This window comes from Mastomys coucha, chromosome X (assembly GCF_008632895.1).
Source record: "Mastomys coucha isolate ucsf_1 chromosome X, UCSF_Mcou_1, whole genome shotgun sequence".
In the NCBI taxonomy this organism is placed as follows: domain Eukaryota; kingdom Metazoa; phylum Chordata; class Mammalia; order Rodentia; family Muridae; genus Mastomys; species Mastomys coucha.
The window spans coordinates 71,915,335-71,939,470 of record NC_045030.1 but is presented as its reverse complement, the minus strand read 5'-3'; the positions used below and the strand labels follow the sequence as shown (position 1 = coordinate 71,939,470).

Genomic DNA, 24,136 nt, shown 5'->3' with positions numbered 1-24,136 from the left:
AAAGGACCTTTCTGGGAACATGAGATAGTATAACTGTGCACACAAGATAGGAATGTGCCTCTCAGTTATGAACACATGCAATATAGAACAAAAAGAAGATGCTTCTGGCAACTCTCATGAATGCTCATAAGGTTTCAAGTAACTTACTGAAAGATAGGTGGAATCCTTTATTAAACTATATTAAGCCTTGGTGGGTATTAGAAAACCGCTCATTTGCAAAACTAGCTTTCTTCTTACCACCTGTTCCTGTGGGAGGTAGAAGGACAAAACAAAGAGGGAGAATTCTCTTTTTTGTACCTATCATTTGTTAAGATCACATTCCTGGATGATATGTTTCCTGGCATAATTCAAGTTTACTAATGAGTGTAATTTCAATACTTTAAAGGGGAAGAGGACTTTGCAATCAAAATAATTCTTCAGTGAGTTAGAACAACCTACCTTTCAAAAATAAAAGAGGGAAAGGTAAATGAATATAAAAAAATCTCTTGACTAAAGTGCTCAGGGAAATTAAATGAAGAAAGATTTATTGTTGTATTTACAATGGTCACAGCAGCATCTGAAAATGTTTGCTGCTGCCAGGCTCCCAATTAAAGTTCATCAAGAAGTCGTGATGGAAGCAACCTTTTTTGTTTTACAGCAACTATTCTACTTGATCCAAAAGTGTGTAATAAAGGTCCAAATGTAGATAAATTATACCAGAACACACACACACACACACACACACACACACACACACACAATCTCACAATGTCACAATGTAAAATTATAGTTTTATAATACAACACGTCTTTCCAGGTGGCACATCTTAAATCAGGACATACCGATTTTGATTAATTCTTTGTGTCTTAAAATCATGAACATGTGCAATTCAGAAATTCACAATTCACTCTGTATTTGTTTGTAGAGAGAAGCAGCATCAGCAGGAATACCATCAGGAAGTGCTTAGAGGAAAGGGAGGAAGAAAGGGAAGCAGAAGGAAGGAGGGATGAAGGAGAGAATGTGAGACATACCACAATAAACATGGCCTTAGCCATAGGCCATGACTATAAGAACAGAAAAGATATGAGGTAGTCTCTTTCCTAGAAGATCCTAAGTATGCATCACTTGTGAAATGTGCAAAGGAAACAATTTTTGGTATCATTTGAACCCAGGGTCCATTTCTGAGTATTTTCTCTCTGTAAGTCTCAAATTTATCATGTTAATCTATAATCAATGTTATAGATGACACTACCACATCCAAAAATCTTGAGAAGCACTATTATGATGAAAACAGTAATCCATAGCATTAAATAAATACCTAGCATTTTGTCTCATAGATTTTTCCTTTCTAACATCTAGAGTTTGGAATAATCCAAGAAGAAAACTATTTGACACATCATCTTTAGACAGAATCAATCTCATTCATAATATTCATGAGTGAGTATGATTGATTACCAAGGATGGATCTGCAATACCATCTGATGTTAAACACATTTTTGGTTCCCTGTAGCCATGAAAACCAGTCTGTTGCCTATGGCATATAGAGTCCCTGTATAACTGCAATGCTGATTTAATGGGACCCAGATGTTACCATTCTCTGGCAGGAACAAAAGTTGCAGGAATATCATGAAGGGATACAGCATTCATTCTCTAGCTGCAGAAATAATTATGAGGCAAATGACACAAAGGCCAGAAACTCTGAGCAAAAAAAAATAGCATCTCTTCCAAGGTTTGCACCAGTGTGGATACAGGCTCAGACAGAATACAGCAGTGTTTAAAGAACAGGATATTAAGTTAAAGTTCTTTATCCTTTCTTCATACAAAGCTCTCAAGATGCATCTTTAATAGAAGCTTTGTTTTCTTAGAAACTGCATATTATGAACAAATGTTAAAGATTTAACTGAAGTAGAAATTTGATCAACAATATGCATATGGCAAGATTACTGTTTCCATATTACAGAAAAATATTAACTTTGGATTGTGCTTCTCTACAAAGATCCTGTAACTATTTTATCTAAGTTACATTTAAAAATTAGAAACACTGCTTGGAGAATAAAAACTAGTATTCATAAGATAAATTTTTTTGTTTTTTTGTTTTTTGTTTTTTTATTTTTGGTGTTTTTTGAGACAGGATTTCTTTGTGTAGCCTTGGCTGTCCTGGAACTCACTCTGTAGACCAGGCTGGCTTCAAATTAAGAAATCTGCCTGCCTCTGCCTCCCAAGTGCTGGTACTCATAAGATACATTCTTTAGTCTTTATATTTATAGATGACTTATGGTAACTTTTTAAGTATTAGTCTCACTTCCATATTGTCTTTGAGATGCAGAGCTGATGCCTCTACACTGATCTATTTGTGTTCAATAATGAGGATTTCATTTTGTCTAGTTAGCTCCAGATTAAAAGTCAGAATTTCAGAATTCCCCATATCCCCAGGGTCTCATCATCGATCAGATTCTCTAATAGATTGTTTCTTATTTAAATTTGTATAGCATATTTTAGTTATTAAATATGTGTGGACATGAGTATCCACACATAAACAAATGTATGAAACATGAACCCTCTTTGATTGTATCAGGTAATGTGTTGGAGCTAGCTTGCTTTGACTCACAGAAAATGATAGTATTCATCTCTCTCAAGTTTGTTTTCAGTAAGGTCACAATTGTTAAATTTGTTTTCAACATGTTGTTGGAATGTAGACCATTTGAATTGGAAAATACTATGAATGAGGTGCATTGTATCAGGTAGTTGGTAAAGTTGGTACACTAAATGTCCCAAGAGCATCAACCCATGCTCTTGAAGTTTTGCAAACTTTGTTTTCTTCAGTGGAAGCCTTGAAGAACCATAGAAGGATCTGAGCATCTGGGATGCATTTGGTTATTGTCACCATATTGAGCTCTAGTTTGAGACACACCAGTTTAGTAGCTACATAAGTGATACGAGACAGAGCCAACTCTGTAAAACACTGGAGTTCCCTCTGGATATGGCAGGTAGCTTCCTGTAGTGAAGACTAATGAATCCATAATTTCTCCATATGAACAAGGTGAAAGCATACACCAGGCCATTCTTCAGGACGTTCTGTATGGTACTACTTACAGACAACTGCTGGCTGGTAAGCAGGCCTGGCTTTGCTGCTGCAGCATCCCACCACCAACCCATTAGCCAATTTCTTTTGCTTTCCCCTTCCATCCTCAAAATCTGAGACAATCAAACAGCCAAGAGAATTGAGGTTACTAGCAAAGAGGTTGCAATTTTAAATGATTTTTATTAAACACCATTAGTCTACACAGTTTGTTGCACAGTTTATGAAACAGCAAAGCTCCAATCTCAGAGTAATGATTGACCATGGATCTGAAAAGCAGTTCAGCGTCCCCTAACCCGGTGTGAGCACTATGAATGATTCTTTAACAGTTTATGTCAGAAGCAGGATGGGGCATGAACTGCAGTCTGGCCTCCAAGGGCTTCCCCACCCTCCACCCCCCACCCACACCCCCCTCTGCCCTCCCCACAATGCAATTTTCTTTTTGTTAAAAGCTTACAGAGAAAATGTGATGCTCTTCGTACAGAGGGCTCCTAGATTCATGAGGAGGGGAATGGAAAGGGAACTAACACTTTATCTTTTGCTGGAAATATCAGATGGTGGGATTAATGTCTGAGACCAGCCTAACTGATTAGTCCCCTGTCAGGGTAAATGCTGATTATCAATACACAGATGCCATTTCTGTCATTGGAGTTTGCTAACACCAAAGAGAAAATGAATCAGAGTTTAATTATGACAATAAGGCTGTGTGAGTGGAAATGCGAAACAACAACAGCAACAACAAGAACAACGATGACAAAGAATAGAGTCTGCCAGTTGGAACACAACACTGACAACTGGCTCAATAACTTTCCCCACAGAATTGAATTTGGGGGCACTGAATCACCCATTTTCTCAATGAGGATAGTGATGCTTCTCTAAGCAAGCAGTGTGTTGCTTTACTGAGTACTCCTACCCAGGGATCCAGTTTGGTTCTCCCACCTGCTAACTCATGCAGGTGACCTTATGTCTGTTGAGAAGGGAGTAAGGGCTTCACCCTCACTACTTAATCGAGTCTGCCTTCAAAATGATTTCAACTTCAAACTCTAACTTCAACCTCTGGGACCCAACTTTGAATAAAACAAAATCTAATTTCGATAGCTTCAGGTACAGTAGAACTAAACTATCATCTTTCCAATGCAGACCAATTCCAATGCCTTTAACCATCCATCCATTTGGAAACTCAGCAAAACACATTTTAGGCAATGGTATCTAATTTTGCTACTTTTGACTGAAGATTTGGATCTTTTCATTTCACTACATGAAAGGATAAAAAAAACAGACATCTCAACCTTGTATTCAAAAAGCCACAGAAGCTATTCTGCTTTCTCCAATTATGTCATATGAATATAAAACTACTAGTTTTTCCCAATGAGATTATTAAGTAATTAACAGTCTATAGGTTGGCTAACAACATGCTTACAGGTAAATTCTACCCCAAGGACCACACTATCAAACTCTTTTCAAATTAATCCTACCTACAAAACTCAGACAGTAATATGACAAAACCACTAAAAAATCCAAAGCTAATTAAAGATACTAAGCCAAGCCAACATCATAACACAAACTTGTCAGACTCTCTGTGGTTGGAGCTTGTGTGATAAATGAAGGCATAGTGCTGGCCCTATCTGGGTCATGTTGTAGGGCTGTGATTGTTTCTTGTATTTGCTTGGGGGGGGTAGACTGTCTATTACTCTGCCCATCACCACACCTCTATAGGCTTGTCAGGATGTGGCTCACCAAGCCTCCACCAACATCCAGAGGCACAATCTGTTACTACCATCCACACGTCTCATATCCCTCCCACTTAACTGGTACTCTAAAAAGATTCTCTTGACAACATCTTCAATCTTTCAATCCTGAAGATAGCTGAACATCCATAATGCACATCACCATCTGTAGCATGATGACTAGAGTGCCTAGAAAACAGTACTAAATCTTAATCAGGAGACCAAAGACACCTCATCTCCTTGGATGTGAAGGTAATCCTCCATGTTTAACTTGTTTCTAAGCTATGTTGCAAGCAGGACTACTAAATAATCAAGTGATGGTCCATAGCTCTACTGTCACATTTGATAATCATACTGCTGACATGGCACTTTATACTCAGCCACCAGACATGATAGAGCATTCTCTTCCCTCCTTGTAATGTATAGGAAGAAAAGATGAGTTACTGAAAGTAGAGTAACAAGTCTTTCATCTATGTGACAATATGCTTGTTTCTATGGAAAACTGCTCCTACCACTCTAATTTCTAGTTCCTGGAGACTTAACTTCAAAAAGAATCTGTGTGTAAATTCATGAAGGCCTAGGATTGTGGAGTAAGTTTAATTTACAGGTCAAGCTGGTAGGCATCATTATTATTAAGCCAGGAAAGATTCCTGGTAGGCCATGGAAAACAGAGAACTTGAGTTACTGCAAAGTCATCAGCTCATTTTATTTTCATGTGACACCCATTTGGGGTGTTCTGTTTTTCATATTTTCATTTTCCTCATTTAAGAGTCACAGAAAAGATTTAGATTTCATTTGTGTGTATGTGTGTGTGTGCATATGTAAGTGTTGTTGCTGAAACTGTAGGCTTAAAGCTCAACCATATTGGGAGCATAAAAAGTGCGGGCTTCAGCTGTTGGGGTACACCCATCAGCTGTAGAAACAGCATGGCTTTAGCCATTGGAATGGAACTTTCACAATTTTATTATACCACAAATAGCTTTAAACTCAAATGTGATAAGAGCAGAACTCAAATCTGCTCTTTTGCAACTAGGGAAGTACCTAACTTTTACAATGAGAACACAGAGTGATTGCCTGAAGTTTTTGTCACAGACTTGCATGACTTGCTTTAGAAATCATACAAGTTTGCAATTTTCATGTACATATCTATTATTTATCTGGTCTTAGCTCAGTGAATAGAATTCAATAACTCAGCAGATTAAAGGTTATACAGAATTATATGCCAGCAGGCAATTACAAGTAACTAATGGATGCATAGTGTTTACTATAGCTGGAGAATTTTTCTGGTGAGCTTGAACACTGAAAATGATATTTACAGGGTGATTTTTAGGGATATAAGATGAATGTAGAGGATCAAAAGGAGAGATAGTCATAACTCATAAGGAGATATTGCAAATTAGGTGAACTGTTCCCAGACATCAAGAATCTTTCAAAGGATCCTAGGGTGGAGCACTACCTAAGATTTTCATTGTATATAAAAAAAAATTAAGGTATTACTTACAGAGTTTAGTGTTTTCTTTGGAATTTTCATGTAAATGACTTACACTAATATAAACTTTAACAACAACAACAACAAAAAAAAACCTAATGACTGTATTTTAGCCAAGATCTTTTGAAAGAAATAAAAGAGGAAAGCTGAAAGAAAAATATCTAAAAAATAGAAAATGTGGATAATATTTGGAAAGTCCAGATAGTGAGGAAACTAGGAAATAAATTTTAAGAAGTGATAACTTGACTTTTGATTCTACAGATTTTATATGCACATCTATCAAAATACATGAAGTTATGGATTTGCCTACTGGCTGAAAATAAGGCCAGGGCATGGGTTTCTGGGAGGACAGCTTTCAGTCCAGTCTGGTTTCTCAAGTCTAAGATAAGTTTGAAATTTTGATGACAAAGATGTGCATCTTGTAACGGATACTTTTGTGCAAAGACAATCTCAGGTAAGGAATTAAGTTTTAAACTGTTTATGCCAGATGATGTTATAACATTATTGAATTAAGTATTTTTCTTCCTCCTTACCATAAATTATTAGAAAAGTATAGGAAACAGGAACAGGATGTTAACAAAAGAGTCTGGTGGTGTGTCATTTCAAGAGTAGAATACTTAGGCTTGTGTTTTGCTTGCTACCCTTGATTTTATTGTGTGGTTAGAACATCAAATCTGTGGGTCTGACAATGGAAGTTCTCATCTGAAGATTTAGTCTGTGGGAACCACAGAAATTGTTTAACAGTGGATTCTGAGATATAACTTTTTCTGGACCCAAGAGTCTAGTTTGGGGAATGGCTACTGTGGAGGTCTCTGCAGGTCCCTTGTTCAGATGCATGTTAGATGCTTCTTTGAGTTCTCAGGGACCTGTCATCATCACATGTGCTTCTCATTCTTTGTTTTGAATCATGTGGACTTAACTCAATATTGTAGGGATTTTCATTCCATAAAGCACAAAAATAAGGAGATATGAGAAATGCATATCAAATATTAAAAAATAAAACATACACTTCTCTCAAGTTGTAGTGTCCACTTACAATGACTTCAGTTTTTCACAGATATCAAAAATGCATAAAAACAAACATAATGAAAGAGAACTTTCCCAAATGAGTGGAGTTCCACCAGTGACCATCAAAGCACTGGTAAAGGATGAGTGCTGATGCAAGAGATGGCAGAGTGCCCACTACAACAAATGAGCATCGATGCGCAGCCAACACAGTCCCTGGCGAACATAGCGGACAAGATTGGTCATGCTGCTGTGCTGGGTCAGAGGCCCCATCAGTGTATCCAGATCTCCAAAGAATTCTGAAAATCAGAGTAGTACTTGGTCAAGCCTTTATTTAACATCATAAAGCTATACACCAGATTAAAATGCCAGATTGTTGTATTAGTCAATACTACAGTCATGTAGACATTAAAAGACTTACTCATTTGTTCATCCATCTGTTCATCTACTCCTTCATTCAAGCAAATTTTAAGGATTTATTAGGCAGAGTATAGGAAACTCTAGTGAAGCTGAGCAGAAAATATAACCATTGTCATCCAGCATTAAATGAATGCCATGGAAGAGTCTAAATAGGAAGTCTTGGTCCTGATTTTGTAGGGACAGAAAATGACCAGCAAGTATCCACATGGCATGATTGCTTCTGGCTGACTTGAGAAATGGGATACTCCTGAGACTATGTTCCTAACTCCTCACCTGTGTGACATGAGTATTAAAATGCTGCTTTGAGGGCGTGTATGTGGGGAAGACTATATGGTGTCTGAAAAACTCCCTAGGCACCCCTGTTCCCACTTGACTTGTCTGACACTTTGTTTCTAAAGGGTTTTACTGACATTTTTTTTCTTGTTAGGTCCCCACAGGAATGGCAGCCTCAGCCTTCTATGAGAAACCATGCCCATGCTGGATGAAGATGAGAAATCCAAATCCAGAGCAGGGGTGGAACTGGAGACTGTTTTAAAGTGGCTGAGACACTCTTCTGCCTTCTTAGAAAGCGATTTCTATGCGTAGATTACATGTGCTTGATTACTCAGCAGATGGTATTTCACTGAACAGTGTGTTTATTCTTTATGTTTTATAGAACATATGGGCTTCTTCTTCAGGTATCAACTTCATTTGATTATGTGATACTTTTTAACCTGAGCAATGCAGTAAAAGGAATTTCTGCTGACAATGGAACAAATTACTTCTGGCATCGAATTTTTTTTCTTTGGTAACATAATACTAAGAAAAGTGTCAAACAACTAGTCTTTGTTGAATGATAGTGAGCCTTATGTGAGTTAAGATATCCCCAGAAGATTCTGTGCAAAGCTATCTTTGGCACTTTAAATAAGACTGCCAAGTCACTATTTTAATGACTACTTCAATAGGGATATATAGCTGGGATACATATGGAATAAGACTTTCTGATCAAAGGGAAGAAGATAGATTAGCCCATTGGCCTGTTTTAGGACCAGAACCTTCTGTCATAAACTATCTGCGGCTGCAAGAGCAGGCATGCAAGAGTAGCAGGGATGGAGGCTTTCTACCAAAAGAGCCAACACTGCCCGTCTCGATGTCACAGCTTTTCATGAATGGGATGTGAAGTTTTTATCTAAAGAGAAGCTCCTGAATTATGTCACTTCTATCTACATAAGGTTGATGTTAGAATACTTGGTGCATCCAAGCAAGTCATAAATGACATGTCTGCAGAACTAAGAGTGGTAAGCACAACATTCCATATTAGAGTATCTTCTTAGGACACTGAAGAGCCCAATGGCACAATCACCAGCATGTGTTCTCTCTGTCGGTACAGTAACAGTGTCGCTTGGATTCAATATTAGGCAAAGAATTTAGCAACTCCCTGGCAGGCTATGCTAATGATGAGATTAGTACTATTTCACCCTAGATTCAGCACAGTCATCATGTTGCTCCTGAAAAATTCTGCCGTTATCATAGAAGAAACTACTTGAACAGATTTTGAAAGTGAATGCAATTATAAAGGAAATCTATAAATATTAAATTTCCCTGTTACTGGTATAAAATAAGACAGATTAAAACCAGATATACCAGACATATCTCAATATGCCTAGGTCTTTGTTTGCAGTTCTAGAGCCTTTGTGGGTGCATAGTTGCCTAAGCACCTTGTATCTGGGTTTCTAGGTGTCTAGGAAAGCAGACTACGTAAGAATTACCTTTGTTCAGATAACTGAGTTCAAGCCTTTTACCAAAGGTCCCTAAACACCTGTCTCAAAATATGTTTTCTAGATAGGTAGAGTAGCATATTGGTTTCAACCAATTCTGAAATCAGATACTTTGACATTCTCTTTCTGCTTCTGGCAAACTTATAGAGTTCTGATGCAATGGGAAAATGTTTAGCCTCAGTGTCTTCATCTATAAAATAAAAACAAATGGGGCAACAAAGAACAAATAGTATAGTGCCTGGGACATAGGAGTCAGTATACACACAGATGTAAGGATGTGTATATACTCTTAGGAGTCAGTAGAAGTTGAGAGCTGGGTTTAGAGTTAAGTCTATGTCTCAAATAATGAAATGAGCTTTGGCAACTATGGAGCTGTATCTATGTGTTGTATATACATACTTGTATTCCTATGCTTGCATGTTTGTTAGGGAGTACACATGTGTTTGTGTGTATGTGAAAGAGTTTGATGTGTGTGAATTGTCTTCTGCTATAAATCACTTTCCACCTAAATTTATTTTTTTATTCTTTCTGTACATGTGTGCATGTGTGCATGTGTGTGTGTGTGTGTGTCCTACATCCTCGAAATCCATACAGCCTAGGACCTAGCAAAACCCATGTCCACCCCAAGCAACTTAGATTGTGGAGGAGGCCAATTGTTCACCACTGCTGGTAATATTTCTATTACTCTAGCCTGCTTGTAGCCTCTTTCAGGTTTGATTCTAATAGATCCCCAGAAGTCTCCACCTTGTTTGCAACTGGCCATTGTGTAATTAGTGGGCTGAAAGCGCCACAGCAAGTGAGTGGACAGAGTAAAGTGTGCTATTGCTTTTACTTCCCAGTGACATTATGTTGGCTTTATTTTGAGTCTAAATGATGGCTGAGGTCACAGATAGGGGCACAAGTTATCAGTGATTATTGACCCTGGTAAAGCAGGGTGTTCTTTCCATTTGTTCTGTAGCACATCTTGTGTCTTCCCATAAATAGAACCTTGGTCTTCCTGTCAGGGTGTAAAGAAATTCCAGATGAACTTTAGTCCTTACTTACAAATGCAAACTGTGTTGTCATGTATTCATCTGTAGCTGATGAGGATAATGAAAGTACCTGACCTTAGTTCCACCTCACCTTTCAAAAACCAAACAGTAGCCAAGAGGACCTTAATTAATTTTTGAATCACTCACTCCTTTTGCCTTAGCAATTATTTCTCTATGATCCTTGTCTGTGAGTGAAATTCTGAAACTGTCATTTGTGAATACATTACAGATTAGATTAGTTTAAGCTTTAAAGAAGAATAAATATTTAGTCCTTGAGTCAACCGAAGTGTAAAAATAAGTTATAGTGTCAGCCCTAAGCTAACTTCCTCTCACCTAAGACACAGAAATCAGAACTAAGACCAACAGGCACAAGGGACCTAGTCCTTCAAAGCACTAGTGACCAACTGTATCCTTATCCTTAAGCAAAGAATAGATCAGATAATCATACCTTTATTGTCTCTTGTCAGTTTGTCAGCCATATCCCAGTGTTCATAGCCCCGAAGCACATTACTGGTAATATTCACATGGCTAGCAGCCATGTGATGGATGCGCTGGGGAATGGTGACAGGGCCATTGTTACAATTCCCCATGGAGTTGATGGGTGAGACATTGTTGAGAGACACTGGGGATGGAGTATTCCTGGAGAATGGAAAGAGGCAGGTCAGGTTAAGTTGGTACGGAAGAGTCACAGCAGGGTTTTGTATGCTAACAGCATGGAGGATCCCTTGTCACACTGGGATCTCTTCAGAATACCACTAGCCAGAGAAAAGTTTAGTGTGATAAAAATGCATGAAACTTCATATGAGTGCCCTTTTCAGACAAGATCCTATATAACAATGTTTAAGGAAAATAAACCACTCAGAGCTTTGATGCTTTCTCTACCTGTTTTAGAATGGTAACTGACAGAAGACATGATGTACAATATTGGTCGATCTTCAAAGTGTTTGTGGAAACCACAGTGACAGGTCATTACAAATCCAGTTGCCACAATAAGCTAAGTGCAGTTTGTCAAAGCCCCTTAAGTTATAGCATTGGAGAGACTAGAAAGAAAAGTAAGACTTCAGGATTTTTTTAAGATGTGTAACACAGATGGACTATTAATTGATGACTTTATCATCATGATGTTTTATAAGGAGGAGGCTTCAAAGTTCTTAATTTTGACAGTTCAGTGTTTGGACATATTTTCATTGAGTTCTTTAACATCAGTAATAATGACTTACCTGATGTATACACATAGCAGGGAAGTATTGTTTTTCAGGACCTGAGCTTAGGATAGCCTGATACAGACTTGCCTGGAGACGGGCCTGAATGCATGAGCAGTCACAAATGTATTCATTGTGGGCAGGACATTTTGAGGGAGTAAAACAAATAGGCATCCCTATGTGGCAATACATTCCTATACTTTCAGATACTTGAGAGGTTCAAAAGTGAAAGTTGTTGAGGATAGAGATTCGAGACTAGCCAAGGTAACAAAACAAACACATAAGCAGAAGAAATGCGTCAGAACTATGTTTAAGAGTCTGCTTTTGGAAGGAGCCTCTTTTCCATCTGAGAGCAACATCAAGGGGCCCTATATCATGCACCGTGCTCTAGTTCTTTACCAACTTTTATTTTTGGCAACTTGGTATCTCCAAGGTAGCTGTGTTTCTCAGTGTCCACCTGCTCACAGCAGAGCGGCACATACATTTGATTTGGGAAATAGGTCACATATACCAAGATGCTGAAGTACTATTGATAAGGTCTGAGAATAATAATTGAAGCTGACATCCTCTTTTATAGACACATTTAAATTGTGTCTACCATCATGAGAGAAAGTTCGGGTATTTCTGTCAATGGAGTCTATTTTATGGAGTATTCTGGTCTTGGTAGAAAAGTAGATCTTTCACAGGGCCGAGCTCCTCTCCTCCTATTGATGATCAAATTGCAATCCTCTACTATACACATGCTGCCTGAACAATCAGTCCCATCCATGTGCAGTCCTTGGTTGGTGGTTGAGACCCTGGGAGTTCTGAGGGTACTAGTTAGTTCATGTTGTTGTTCCTCCTAAGGGGCTGCAAACCCTTCAGCTCCTTTGGTCCTTTCTCCAACTCCTTCACTGGGGACCCTGTACTCAGATCAATAGATGTCTGTGCCCCAGTGTAGGGGAATGCCAGGGCCAATAAGTGGGAGAGGGTGGGGTGGCAGGCATGGTGATGGGAGAGGCAACAGGGGTTTGTTTTTGTTGTTTTCGTTTGTTTCTTTGTTTTTTGGAGGGGAAACTGGGAATGGAGAAATGTACATGTAAATAAAGAAAATATCTAATAAAAAAACAAAAGAAAAAGAAATAATAGAGTTTCAATAAAGTCCTCAGGGTGGCCTTGAAAAAAAAAAAGGAAAGTAGATCTTAAAGTCTATTATGTATTTGTGTGGTATAAGAACAGATGAGGGGTTCACAACTATGTTTATGATTTCTGAGGTATTTTCCTGCTTCACCATAGCATGATTTATTTCCAAGGCAGGGATGGGATATGGGGATTTCCAAGCCAAGGAACAAGTAGCAAACAGGGCTAGTTAGTGATATAAGAATTAATTTTTTTTTGTCTTCATAGGTTACATGTGTTATTTTATAATCTTTCTCTTTGGTAATTATAACTAACTCCTAAATGATAGTTTATAGCTAGAAATTCATACATTCTCATTTGTAATCTCTGGAGATTACAAGCTACTAGGATATACATATTGAAAAAGGAACTGTAGGTGCTAGAACCCTAAGATGCCATAATTCTAAACCCATCTTAGCACAACATTGCCATGTACCACCAAGCATGGCTCTTCTGCTTGATAGGCCTTATTCTACTACAGTGTTTTCTATCATGTTTGTTTTATCCTCATACATGGAAGCTTCAGAAGAGCAAGTTTATAGATGCAGCGAGGAGAATCACAGTTAGAAGAAGAAGATGGAATAATTTGGTTTAAAATCCGGTTATTTACATAGGAGGAATAAGTTGTAATGTTCTTCACACAGTGGGGCAAGTGCAATTTTATATGAACTTACTGTATGTTTTATAAGGAGAGGAATTATAAGATTACTAGCAAACACAAAGTATATATATCCAGATTTGATCATTATATATTTTATATATGTATCAGTTCATCACATTGCTCCCTTGACCTCATGGGGAACACACTTCCTCCAATTTCTATTTTCTCAGAAATTTCATTTCATATATTCCATGGCTTATTCATAATTCTGCCACTGCTTCCTGTCTTGTTCCAAACATTTTTTGACATTTTTCTCTCTTTAGCTTCTTCCATGAGATATAATGTAATGTAATGTAATATAATATGATATAAATATTAAGACATTGAACAAAGAAATTGAAGAAGAAACCAGTAGACAGAATGATCGCCTACGTTTATAGATTGGTAAAATGAATATTTTAAAAATGGCCACCCTCCCAGAAGTAATTACAGAACAATATAATCTGCACTGAAATTTCAGCTCAATTTTCATAAAAATTGAAAAATAATCTGAAATTTCATTTAGGAGTACACACACACACACACACACACACACACATTGTCCACCCCACCCCACCCCACCCCATACAACCCCACAGCACATGACTGTCAAGCTAAGGGAGTGCACTTTTGTTAGACTAAAGCTGCTTGAGAAGCATTACATGAGTCATTTACTGTGACTTCCCAAGCTTCGAATGTGTTTGAGCTCTTCCATTTCTGAATTTAACACACACACACACACACACACACACACACACACACACACACACACACTATTCCCAATGATTTTTTACAAGCTGCTTACCTGACCTTGCCCTTTCTTTATTCTGTGCTCAGAGAAAATAGCTTTCTCTGGGCCTTTCAATGGTTATTTTTATTTTCTAAACTTCCAGAGAGAAACTGTCTTTCTTTTTGTTCGTCAGTGTAAGAGTAAGACCACTGAAGTGGTGCTTTCTTTCAGCACAGTAATTGAGCTAATGTGTAGTTCTTAATGGATTTGTTCCCTTGCTCTGAATGGTTTTATGGTCTCAGAGTAGAGTTCACTGGCCCACACTTTTGGAGTACACTTTGTAGATATTTATAGAGTGGCAGTTGAGGCTATTCTACTCATGAGGAAGGTATTTTGATCAGAGATGCAATATTTTTAAGATGATAAAAATTGAAAAAAGCAGGTATAACAGGTCCATTGTGAATGTGCCCACTGACATCTACTTTTTCTTCCTATATGGACAGGAAATGAGCTTGGAAGAGATGGGTTACTTTGAAACCAGAGTTGCCATGGCTAGTCAGGAAAGTTAGCAAAGGCACATATAGAGACAGACTGGGGTCCATAATTGCTCTCTGTAAGGATCATGTCCTCCATGGTCCTAAGTTAGCATAAAACTTAGCCCCTTTCATTTCAAAGGGAGAAGGGAAAATCTGGGAGAGTGGCCTCTGTTCTATACCAAGAGTCTCCTGCAGACGCTTTCTGTAGTGTTCTGAATTCTCAGGGGGACCCTAAGCCAATAAGGACTGTAAATAGGCTGTAAGTCTGCTTCCATCCATGAGGTCTCACGTCAGCATCAGAGTACATCCTTTTCTATTTAGGTCAAGGTGTTTTAGTACTGATATAAAAATCTCCATGAATGCTCACGTAATTGGCTGACTAAGTACCTTCACATTTTTAGCTCTATTATGCCTTTGGTTTTATTAAACATCACTTACCATATATCAGTGAATATTTCATTGACTTTTCATTACCAAGTGAATCACTGACAAATCATTGCAGTGGATTTAACTTTATCCTACCTTCCAGAAATGCTATGTTGCTTGCCATCTCATTAGCAGATATTTTATGGCCATAATTTAGCTTATAGATCTTTAAGGAACCATATCATTTAAAACTTTTCTGTCTTTCCATCAGCTGAAACCTGGCTAGAATTCTGTGTGCAGACAAACGACTGGATTCTTGAATTGTCCTTCACTCTTGAGCAATCAATGCAAAATATGTGGGGTCTATCCAATCATTCATTTTCACGAAAAAGCAATTTTTGGTAGCATACTTACTTTCCATTGCCTACCCAAGGAGATGGTATCTGAGCAACTTTTGAAGCATTTTGCTGAAAGAGAGAGAGAGGGAAATAAGGACATCTATTTTGTGTTTATTAATTCAGAAACAGATGTAAGTGTGATTTAGAGAACATTAGTATTGATTGCAGCATTTCGGGATGCAGAGCTAGGATGTGTGTGCACATCAGCACACCACGACGCACACTCCATGAACATAGCTGGTTAGGATAATTAGTGGGCTCCAATCAGGACCATGAAAGTCACTTGATGAAAGATCTTATATACTAAAAGGCCCAGTGAAATCAGACTCAGTTCTCCAAGAAGTGGTTTAATTATCCTCATCTGAAATTTATTCTGCAAAACAAGCCCTTCAGAGAACAAGTAAGTTTTTCTTTCACCTTTAGCATTACTTGCAAACTTTTTCCATGGGATACAGGTGTGGCTGTAATGTCTGATATCTAAGGAAGATGTTAGAATCAAACAATACATTTTGCTCACTTGTTTGTTTTCAGGACTCATTGTGCTTTGTGGTCTTTACATGCAAGTTTTCATGGCTGTTTTCTCTATTTAGCAATGTAACTAGTCCAGGGCTGCATTGCAAAATAAGTTGGAAATCAAAACCTTCTTTTGTCTCTCTGACAGAATCTGGCTTATTTATGGTACTGGCTTCTTGCTTTTGTTTTTGGTTGGTTGGTCGGTTGGTCTGTTGGTTGGTTTTGGTTTTAGTTTTAGTTTTAGTTTTGGTTTGTTTGTTTTTGTTTTTGTTTTTGTTTTTCTGTTTTGGTTATGTTTTGATTTTCTTCTGTTTGTTTTGTTTTCTGGCCACACCCTTTCCAGTGAATGAAAAAACCTGATATTTAGCATATGTGTGACTGGAAAGGGATCCAGCTGATTATGACCTTAGTTTGAGTCAGGTCTTCTCTTGGCAATTGTAGCCAGGCTGGTGCTCTTCTACTACCTTCTGGTCTCCAATCCAGCCCCACCCCCTCGCAAAAGGGGAATTTGAAAGGAGAGTCAGCATTTGCTAGAGTTAGTAAGAATTCAATGCTGCCCTGGTGGCACAGACATAGAGTATATTCTGAAGACTTGATTCAGTTTTAAACCTACATGAGTGCAACACCTTTACCAGCTACTTAGCATCTGTTTGATGTTTTCCAATTCCCTCACAAGGCACAGAGGACAGCTATTAGAACAGTGGCTATCAGTGAGATGACAAGACCAGCAGCATGAGAATTATTTGGAAAGTTGTTAGAAATGCACATTCTTAGACATTAGCCAAGGACACTTGTTTGGGAAATAGGACTTGACACTCTGGTTTTTGTTGTTTATTTGTTTGAGGGCCCTCTAGGGATTTTAGAAGTTCAGTGAAATTCAAAATCTTTCTTACAGTATACTGAAAGAACTGAGGAATTGTTGGATATGATCCCTCTTCACCCACATGAGCACTAGCTTTATGGTATTACATCCACACCACATAATAACTGGTAATTTTGTTCATAATCCCAGATGAATCATAGTGTCCTCATACAGACATATACTGGTACTCATGTGCTACTTGCTACAAGGTCATGATATGGTTCACCTCAGAAAACTGCTAGGTGCAGTGTGGCCAAGTAGCCTCACGTACTTGCAAAAAGTCATTTTTCTCTAAGATCAGGCCTAAGGAAAGGAGCAGTGAACTACCTCAATTCTAAGTTATAGCCAGTATTAGTAGACTGAAGCTATCTATATTAGAGCATACATAGAGTAGCTAATCCTAGTACCAGACTACAGCTTGCATTTTATGTTTGTTCATTTTCAAATATTGGTATTGTATTTTGAGGCTACCTTTATTGTTCATTTGTAAACTAAAACCAAACCAAACCAAACAAACAAAAACCAACTCATCTCTCTAAAGAATGACTTCATTCATTTATTTTCTTTGGTAATCAATGCAATCAAATTCCTTAAACTGAAACGATGGCACACAGAGGAAGGACATAAACAGACATCCAATATGGCCATGGTGACTTCTGTCACAGCTAAAGGATTTGTTGGCTAGATTTAAATGAGACTGTGGACACAAGTTATGATCACTTCCATCTCCCCTAATTGCAATCAAGAGGCTGCCATAGGTCATTTGAACTACTGTGTACCTTCTTCCTGAGGAGTCAGAAGGCTGTGTGGCCAGCTAAAGGGAAAGAGGTTAGGCTTATGGCAGTATCTATCTTCTCTTAGTTGTCTGACATCTGGTTAACATGCCCAGCATGTTTCATTAAGCTTTTGGTCACCGTCTACCTGTGAATCATACAAAAGAAGGGTTACCTTAAAATATTCCATCAGTGATCTGGAGTACTTCATAGCATGATCCTTCTTCAGTTTAAACATCCTCAAATAGAGAAGTGACAAGCACCGGTAGCTGGGTGAGGATAAAAGGATTAAATTAGTGGCAATGAAGACCATATACTGTTAAATACAAAAAGCCAGACTTTGCAGTCACTTGTCTAATCTCTGACGGAGGAACATGTATAAATAAAAACTTAACAAATGGAGGTGGAATTATTAATATCCCATTTAAATAAGGGTATAAATTGCAGCAGGGGGAGTAGATGTTTAGTCAGCAGCTGAAGAAATCCATTAGTTATCCTTTAACAGTTCACCAGAAAGCCAGAATAATGAGCTGAGGGAAGCTGCTTAAGTTGATGTGGAGTGTTCACATCCCTCTGCAACATTTCACCAGTTTTCTTGTAGCCTCTGTGCAACTCACCATAATACTGCTAGCTTTTTATCCCCATCAGAAGCCAAGGGGCTTGCAAAGTTCTTCAGTCTCATTGCATACCTTTGAAAAAACATAAAGAAATACTTTAGTGGAATCTGGATCTGGATTACCTTTCAAAATTCTGATTGCCAAAAATAACTTAGGCTCCCCTCCCTTCCATTATAGGTTGAGGCCAGAATGGCCCTTTCCTAAAATCATATACAAAAGGATTACCCACACAGTATGATGGTACCTGATGTGACATCAAGAACTGAACTCTACAAAAGCCAGTTTAATTGTAGATTCATGTTTTAGAATAATTTTATGGAATTTCCACAAGTTTCTGGCTATGTATAAATATTTTGCTGGCTGGCAAAATATTGTTTCTATGAGTTTGCTAGGTAAACAATATTATTGGTTTTATATGCAAGGTGGGCAAATATGTCAGTCTCACTTCACTTTATGACAGAAGAGGCAATAATAAAGAACTATGTCTGATGTTGGCTAGGGATGACCTCAATCAGGTATAAACTCTTTTATAATGGCTCAAGTTTTCAATGTGTTCTCATAAAAAGTGTGCATTCATGCATTCATGCACATGTGCATGCTTCACATGGGTGTGTGGGTGTGCACACTTGTGTGTTAAAGGAGGGCTCATTACACAGTGTTTTAAGGTCTAAGCAACTTTACTTTATCGAACTTGTATATTTTGCCTTCCTATTCTCTTTAATTGTTACTGTTTCATGCTGTAGTGATAAAAGATCAAGTGGTCCTCTTTTCCTCTCTTTTCTTTTCTTTTTTCCTTCTAGTTGAGCACATCTCATTCTGAGCATGCAGAGTCTTGAGAAATCAATTCATTGCATAAAATCATTGTCTGAGATTTAATGCAATTTCACAGGAACTTATAGGAGAATAAGCAATTGAGTTCACTGTGGCAGAAAAAAATGTGAAGAGCATGTGCAGGCTGCCTGGGTTATCCCTCATTTATGGAAGGTGGTTCAGAACCTGGAGTATCCTCTTACTTGCTACTTACAGCAGCCTCTCGAGAGCACCAGAACCTGGCTCATCCCACTCAAGAGTTTATACACCTCAGCATGTCATCTGCCCTGCTTTCATGGTAACGTCTCAGAATCTGTTGCGCGAATGTGTTTAGCAATGGGACTTACCTACTTGATTCAGGTGCTTTCTGTTGTTACAATGGTGAAAAGTGGGGCTTTTATAATGTAATATGTCTAACTTTCTTTAACAGCTGGATTACTAAAGTGTCAAGTCATTGTGGTACATTCTTGTTTTCATAAATACATTTCTATTGCAGATTCCCAGGGCTCAGAACAAATATAGTTATTTGAAGGAAAAAAAATAGGACTCTTTCTCTATAGCTAGCATGTCATTGGGAAGAGACAATAAAAATCTCTTCTACATAATATGTACTACTAAAAACTATATTCATATTGCAGTCATCCCCTAAATGCAACCACATTTGAAATTTACTAGATAGTGGAATTTTAATTGCTGAAATGGGCCTGAAGACCTAGTTTATTTCAACCCATTTTATTCCCAAAAGAAATTCCTCTCATTAAAAAATATAAAGAATACAGAAATGAGTTCTTGCAAAATTGGGGAAAATCTGAAATTAAGAAGAAGAAGAAGAAGAAGAAGAAGAAGAAGAAGAAGAAGAAGAAGAAGAAGAAGAAGAAGAAGAAGAAGAAGAAGGATCTTGGATACGCCAACATCAGTGTCCTGGCTATGATACTGAACTTCAGCTACAGAGGATATTACCATTGTAGAAAATTTGACGAAGGGTACACAGGAATCCTTTGTTTTATTTCCTACTACTGTACCGGAATCTATAATTGATTCAAAATCAAGCTTAGAATATTGACTTTTGAGAGAATTGTCAAAAAATTCTCCATTACCTTTTACCAAGGTTCCACTAAAATACATTTCTTTGAGCACTAGTGTCTCATGTAATAAAAACTTAAGTAGTAAAGACTAATTATTTTATGAATAATTAAGGAAGAAATAAACACTATTTAATGATTCACTTCATGCTTTTACCACAGAGTAAAATTTATGTTTGCCTTGTTAATTTTAAGAACTGTTATTCTTACATGTGAGTGTGTCTGTATAAGTTTATGTGCAGCATGTGCTTCACTCATGAAGTCCACAGAGGCCAGAAGAAGGTGTTAAGACCCCTAAAACTGGAGCTGTAGTCAACTGTGAGATTCCATGTGTGTGTGTGTGTGTGTGTGTGTGTGTGTGTGCTGGGAACAGAACCTGGGTCCTTTGCAAGAGCAGCAAGCACCCTTAGCTGTTAAACCATCTCTATAGCCTCTTCTTGTGGACAAAATTTGTAGAGAAGGAAAACTTCCATAAGGTCATACTTTCACAATTACAACTTCAATCTTAATTCCTACTGCTTTAATTTAGATATACATACATTTTTCATTTTATAATTTATATATAGTTCTGCAGCATGATTTAAGTTGTTTGAAGTATTAGAGATCAAAACCAGGGCTTCTCACAGGACAGGCAAACATCCACCAGTGAACTATACCTCAGGCCTTGATTTTAACATTAATACAATTCCACATATTCATGCCACTGTTCAGGCTTCATCATTATTATGTATCAATGGCTGCAAAGTATTTTGAATATCCAATGATATAATAAATTAATCTTCTAATATTTGTTATACAACTGTGATCTTAAATATTGACTTTAGGTTAGAACAATGCCCCCTTCCAATTTTTATTTTAAATCCTTTCTTTCTTTCTTTCTTTCTTTCTTTCTTTCTTTCTTTCTTTCTTTCTTTCTTTCTTTCTTTCTTTCTTTCGTGTTGTATTTATACAACAGTCCATGTTTGTACGTCATAAAACAACTTATACAAGTCAATTCTTTCTTTTCTGGATGTGGGCCTTTGGATCAAATTCAAGTTGTCTGTCTTGATGGCCATCACTTTTGCCCAACAGAGAAAACTTACCAGTACCTCCTTCCTTTTATAATAACCTAAAGAGAAGGCCTTAGAAAACATGGCTCTGGGGGCTGCCTCTGACTCTGTTACCTGCCTGTGGATCCTGTTCCCCTAATTGGACTGTCTGGTTGGCCCTCTGTGGGAGAGGATGTGCCTAGACCTGCTGGGACTAGATACCCCAGGGTATAGTGGTATCCAAGTGGGCTCCCCTTCTCATCCTGCAATGGGGTGAGGGGATGTATAAGGGTGGAACTTGGAAGAGAGGCAGGAGGGGGTCTGTGATCAGGATGTAAAGTAAATAAAAAATAAAAATTGGGGAAAACAGAAACTATGGCTTGTAATAGAAATCTGGAGAGCACGAGTTTGTTTTGAAAAGAAAAGTCAATGGCAAATGATAAAATGATTCACCTGTGACATCTTCATTTTAATTTTATGAATACTATAAATTATGAGACTCACATTATAACCTCTGAAGAGGATAATTTATAAAACAGTGTCCATAAATTATAAATATTCTACCACATTAATAAAATGGCAGGAACTAATTACAGTGACTTTTGGACACATTAACTGTGGAAATGATAGTTAAGCAAAAAAATATTAACAGCTTCTAACTGTTGAAGATTAATTTAGGAAAATGAGTCTAGGAAAGCCATTTACCTGAGAAGCTCCACAGTCTCAGAATACATGGTATATGGGGACTTTGCTTCCAGAGGATCACGTTCCATGGCATTGCCACATTCGGTGAAGGACAAGGCTGCATCTGCATAATTCACAGCTTTGCCAAATTTCTCAAACTGAAATAGAAAAATGACTGTCAACATGATACTCTTTTTTTTTTCTCCTTCATATAAAGGAATAATTCACAACTGTGTATAGTTTTTGTCACCATGTTTCAGGGAACACTTATCATTTGGTAGAGGCACTTTGAGTAGTTACCACCGGGGGACAGGAGGTATCTAAAAAGACAGAGAGCAGAGGAGCTGCTAAGCATGATGCAATACAAGAGACAGTCTCTGCAGTTGAGAACTAGATGTTCCAGATGTCCCAGCTGAGATATAGAGATATGTCAACCCTGATACAGAGAGATGACACTGTACAAATTGACACTAATGGTAAAGGAGCTGATTTAAAGTTCCGTTGCCCTGACACTATGACTAGCTGAGAAAAGAGAAATGCAGCCAAGGCATCAAAATGGATTATGGCACCATTGTTGATATTCCCATTACTTTTGGGCCAACTACTATCTTCATGAATATCTTGACTAGTTTCTAATCAGTAAATATACTGAACTGGCCAGGAATTGAAGTGTCATTTAGTCAGAGCTCACAACTAAGCTCTGCTTTTGTTTTTTTCATAATCTGTTTCTTGCTTTAGAATGTCATGAGAATATCAATCCCATCCTAAGGTTAAAAAGTAATAGATCGAAAAGGGAAAAGTTCTAGTATGACAGTCAACAATAGTCACATCATTTTCATTGGAAATGATGGGTTGAGATGGTGTCAAAAATATAGCACTGCTAAATATTTTACTTTAGTAAGATTTTACTGCAAAAGGTTTTAGCCCTGATAATGATCATGATTAAACTGGCTTAGCCATACTGATTTTTTTCATGTGTAATGAATATTATATATGACACTTTCATAGTGAGGATTTTATAACAAGATTTTACATTTTCAATTTTTGACACTTGGATGTAAAAAAAATCCACGAATACTGAACTTTATGTAAAAGATTTAATAATATTACATTTTATATACCTTTTATCAAAATATTGTATATGCAATTGTGAAGATTTCAACTTTCAAAATGGCAGAATAGCTATCTCTGGAAAAGAAATAAATACAACTGCACAATGATTAGTTGTACGTCTTAAAGAATCTCTTATTGTAAATGACTTTAAGCTTTTATGTACTGAGGAAATTCTGTGATTTTTGTAAGCCATTGTACCATTTTCCATTTATTCAGCTTGCTCTTCTAGAAATTGAAATATATATATATATATAACTAGTTTCTTTCTCTTGGTCTTACTGATTTCTTTGTGTCTTCAGGCTTGCATGCAAACTACTTCCCTTCTACTTTGTATTATTAGATAATTTCCTTATGTCTTCAGACTTCAAGTAGCTTTCCCTATTAATTAATTTATACATCTTGGGTTTTAAAGGTGAGTTATCATTAAGCATTATTAAGGTGTAAGCCATATTTTTTCAAAGGGAAAAGATACTGAAATCCAGAAAGACAATTGCATAGCCATGATCACAGTTAATTTTCATTCACAAATTGAGAGGTTTAAACTAGAAACATGTTTCTAACAGGAGGATAGATAAAAGCTCAAGGAAAATATTATTCTTCTGAATATGTCTCAGCCTTTTTCCCCATGATCACATTCCTCCAAAACGTTTCTAAAAAGATTTTAATATACTAACAATGAGATTTCAATAGCGCAAAACACCACCTCTTTTGTGATTGCTGTGAAGGGCCACAGCTCTAGGCAATAGCTGGGACTTTCTACTTTATGAATCAATTGTTGTCCCCATGGAAGTACTTGCCAGTTATGTTATTTCTCAACCATATTTTGGGTATCTCTGTACATTTGACCTTTTTTCAGTTCTTCAAATTTTCACCTTCACAGTCTGTCTTGTGCATTCCACTCTCTTTACCATCCCATGTACCTTATCAAAGGGACATTCATATACTGTCTCACTTGATTTTAGAGAGGAAAAGCTCCAGAGCACTTCTTAAGAATCACAGAGTTGAGAACATTTGAAGAAAACCTTTGTCCTTCCAGTCACCAGCACTGTCACCTAGTAGCTTTTATTTATTATTTTTATTTTTTTTATTTTAGATATTTTCTTTATTTACATGCGAATTTCTCCATTCCCAGTTTCC

At 37.4% G+C, this 24,136-nt stretch overlaps 1 protein-coding gene across 1 annotated transcript in view; it reads right to left on the bottom strand.

The window, feature by feature from the left end:
• Positions 1-3,221: 3,221 nt before the first annotated feature.
• The window catches only part of Aff2 (AF4/FMR2 family member 2), a 328,595-nt gene continuing 307,680 nt past the window's right edge, over positions 3,222-24,136 (bottom strand). Inside the window, exons 15-20 of the mRNA XM_031388369.1 lie at positions 21,908-22,044; positions 18,283-18,354; positions 17,841-17,934; positions 15,534-15,586; positions 10,936-11,126; positions 3,222-7,578 (exon numbers count right to left, since the gene is read on the bottom strand). Of these exons, the coding sequence (XP_031244229.1) occupies positions 7,457-7,578; positions 10,936-11,126; positions 15,534-15,586; positions 17,841-17,934; positions 18,283-18,354; positions 21,908-22,044 (669 nt within the window). The 3' untranslated portion in view covers positions 3,222-7,456. The remainder of the gene's footprint in view (positions 7,579-10,935; positions 11,127-15,533; positions 15,587-17,840; positions 17,935-18,282; positions 18,355-21,907; positions 22,045-24,136) is intronic.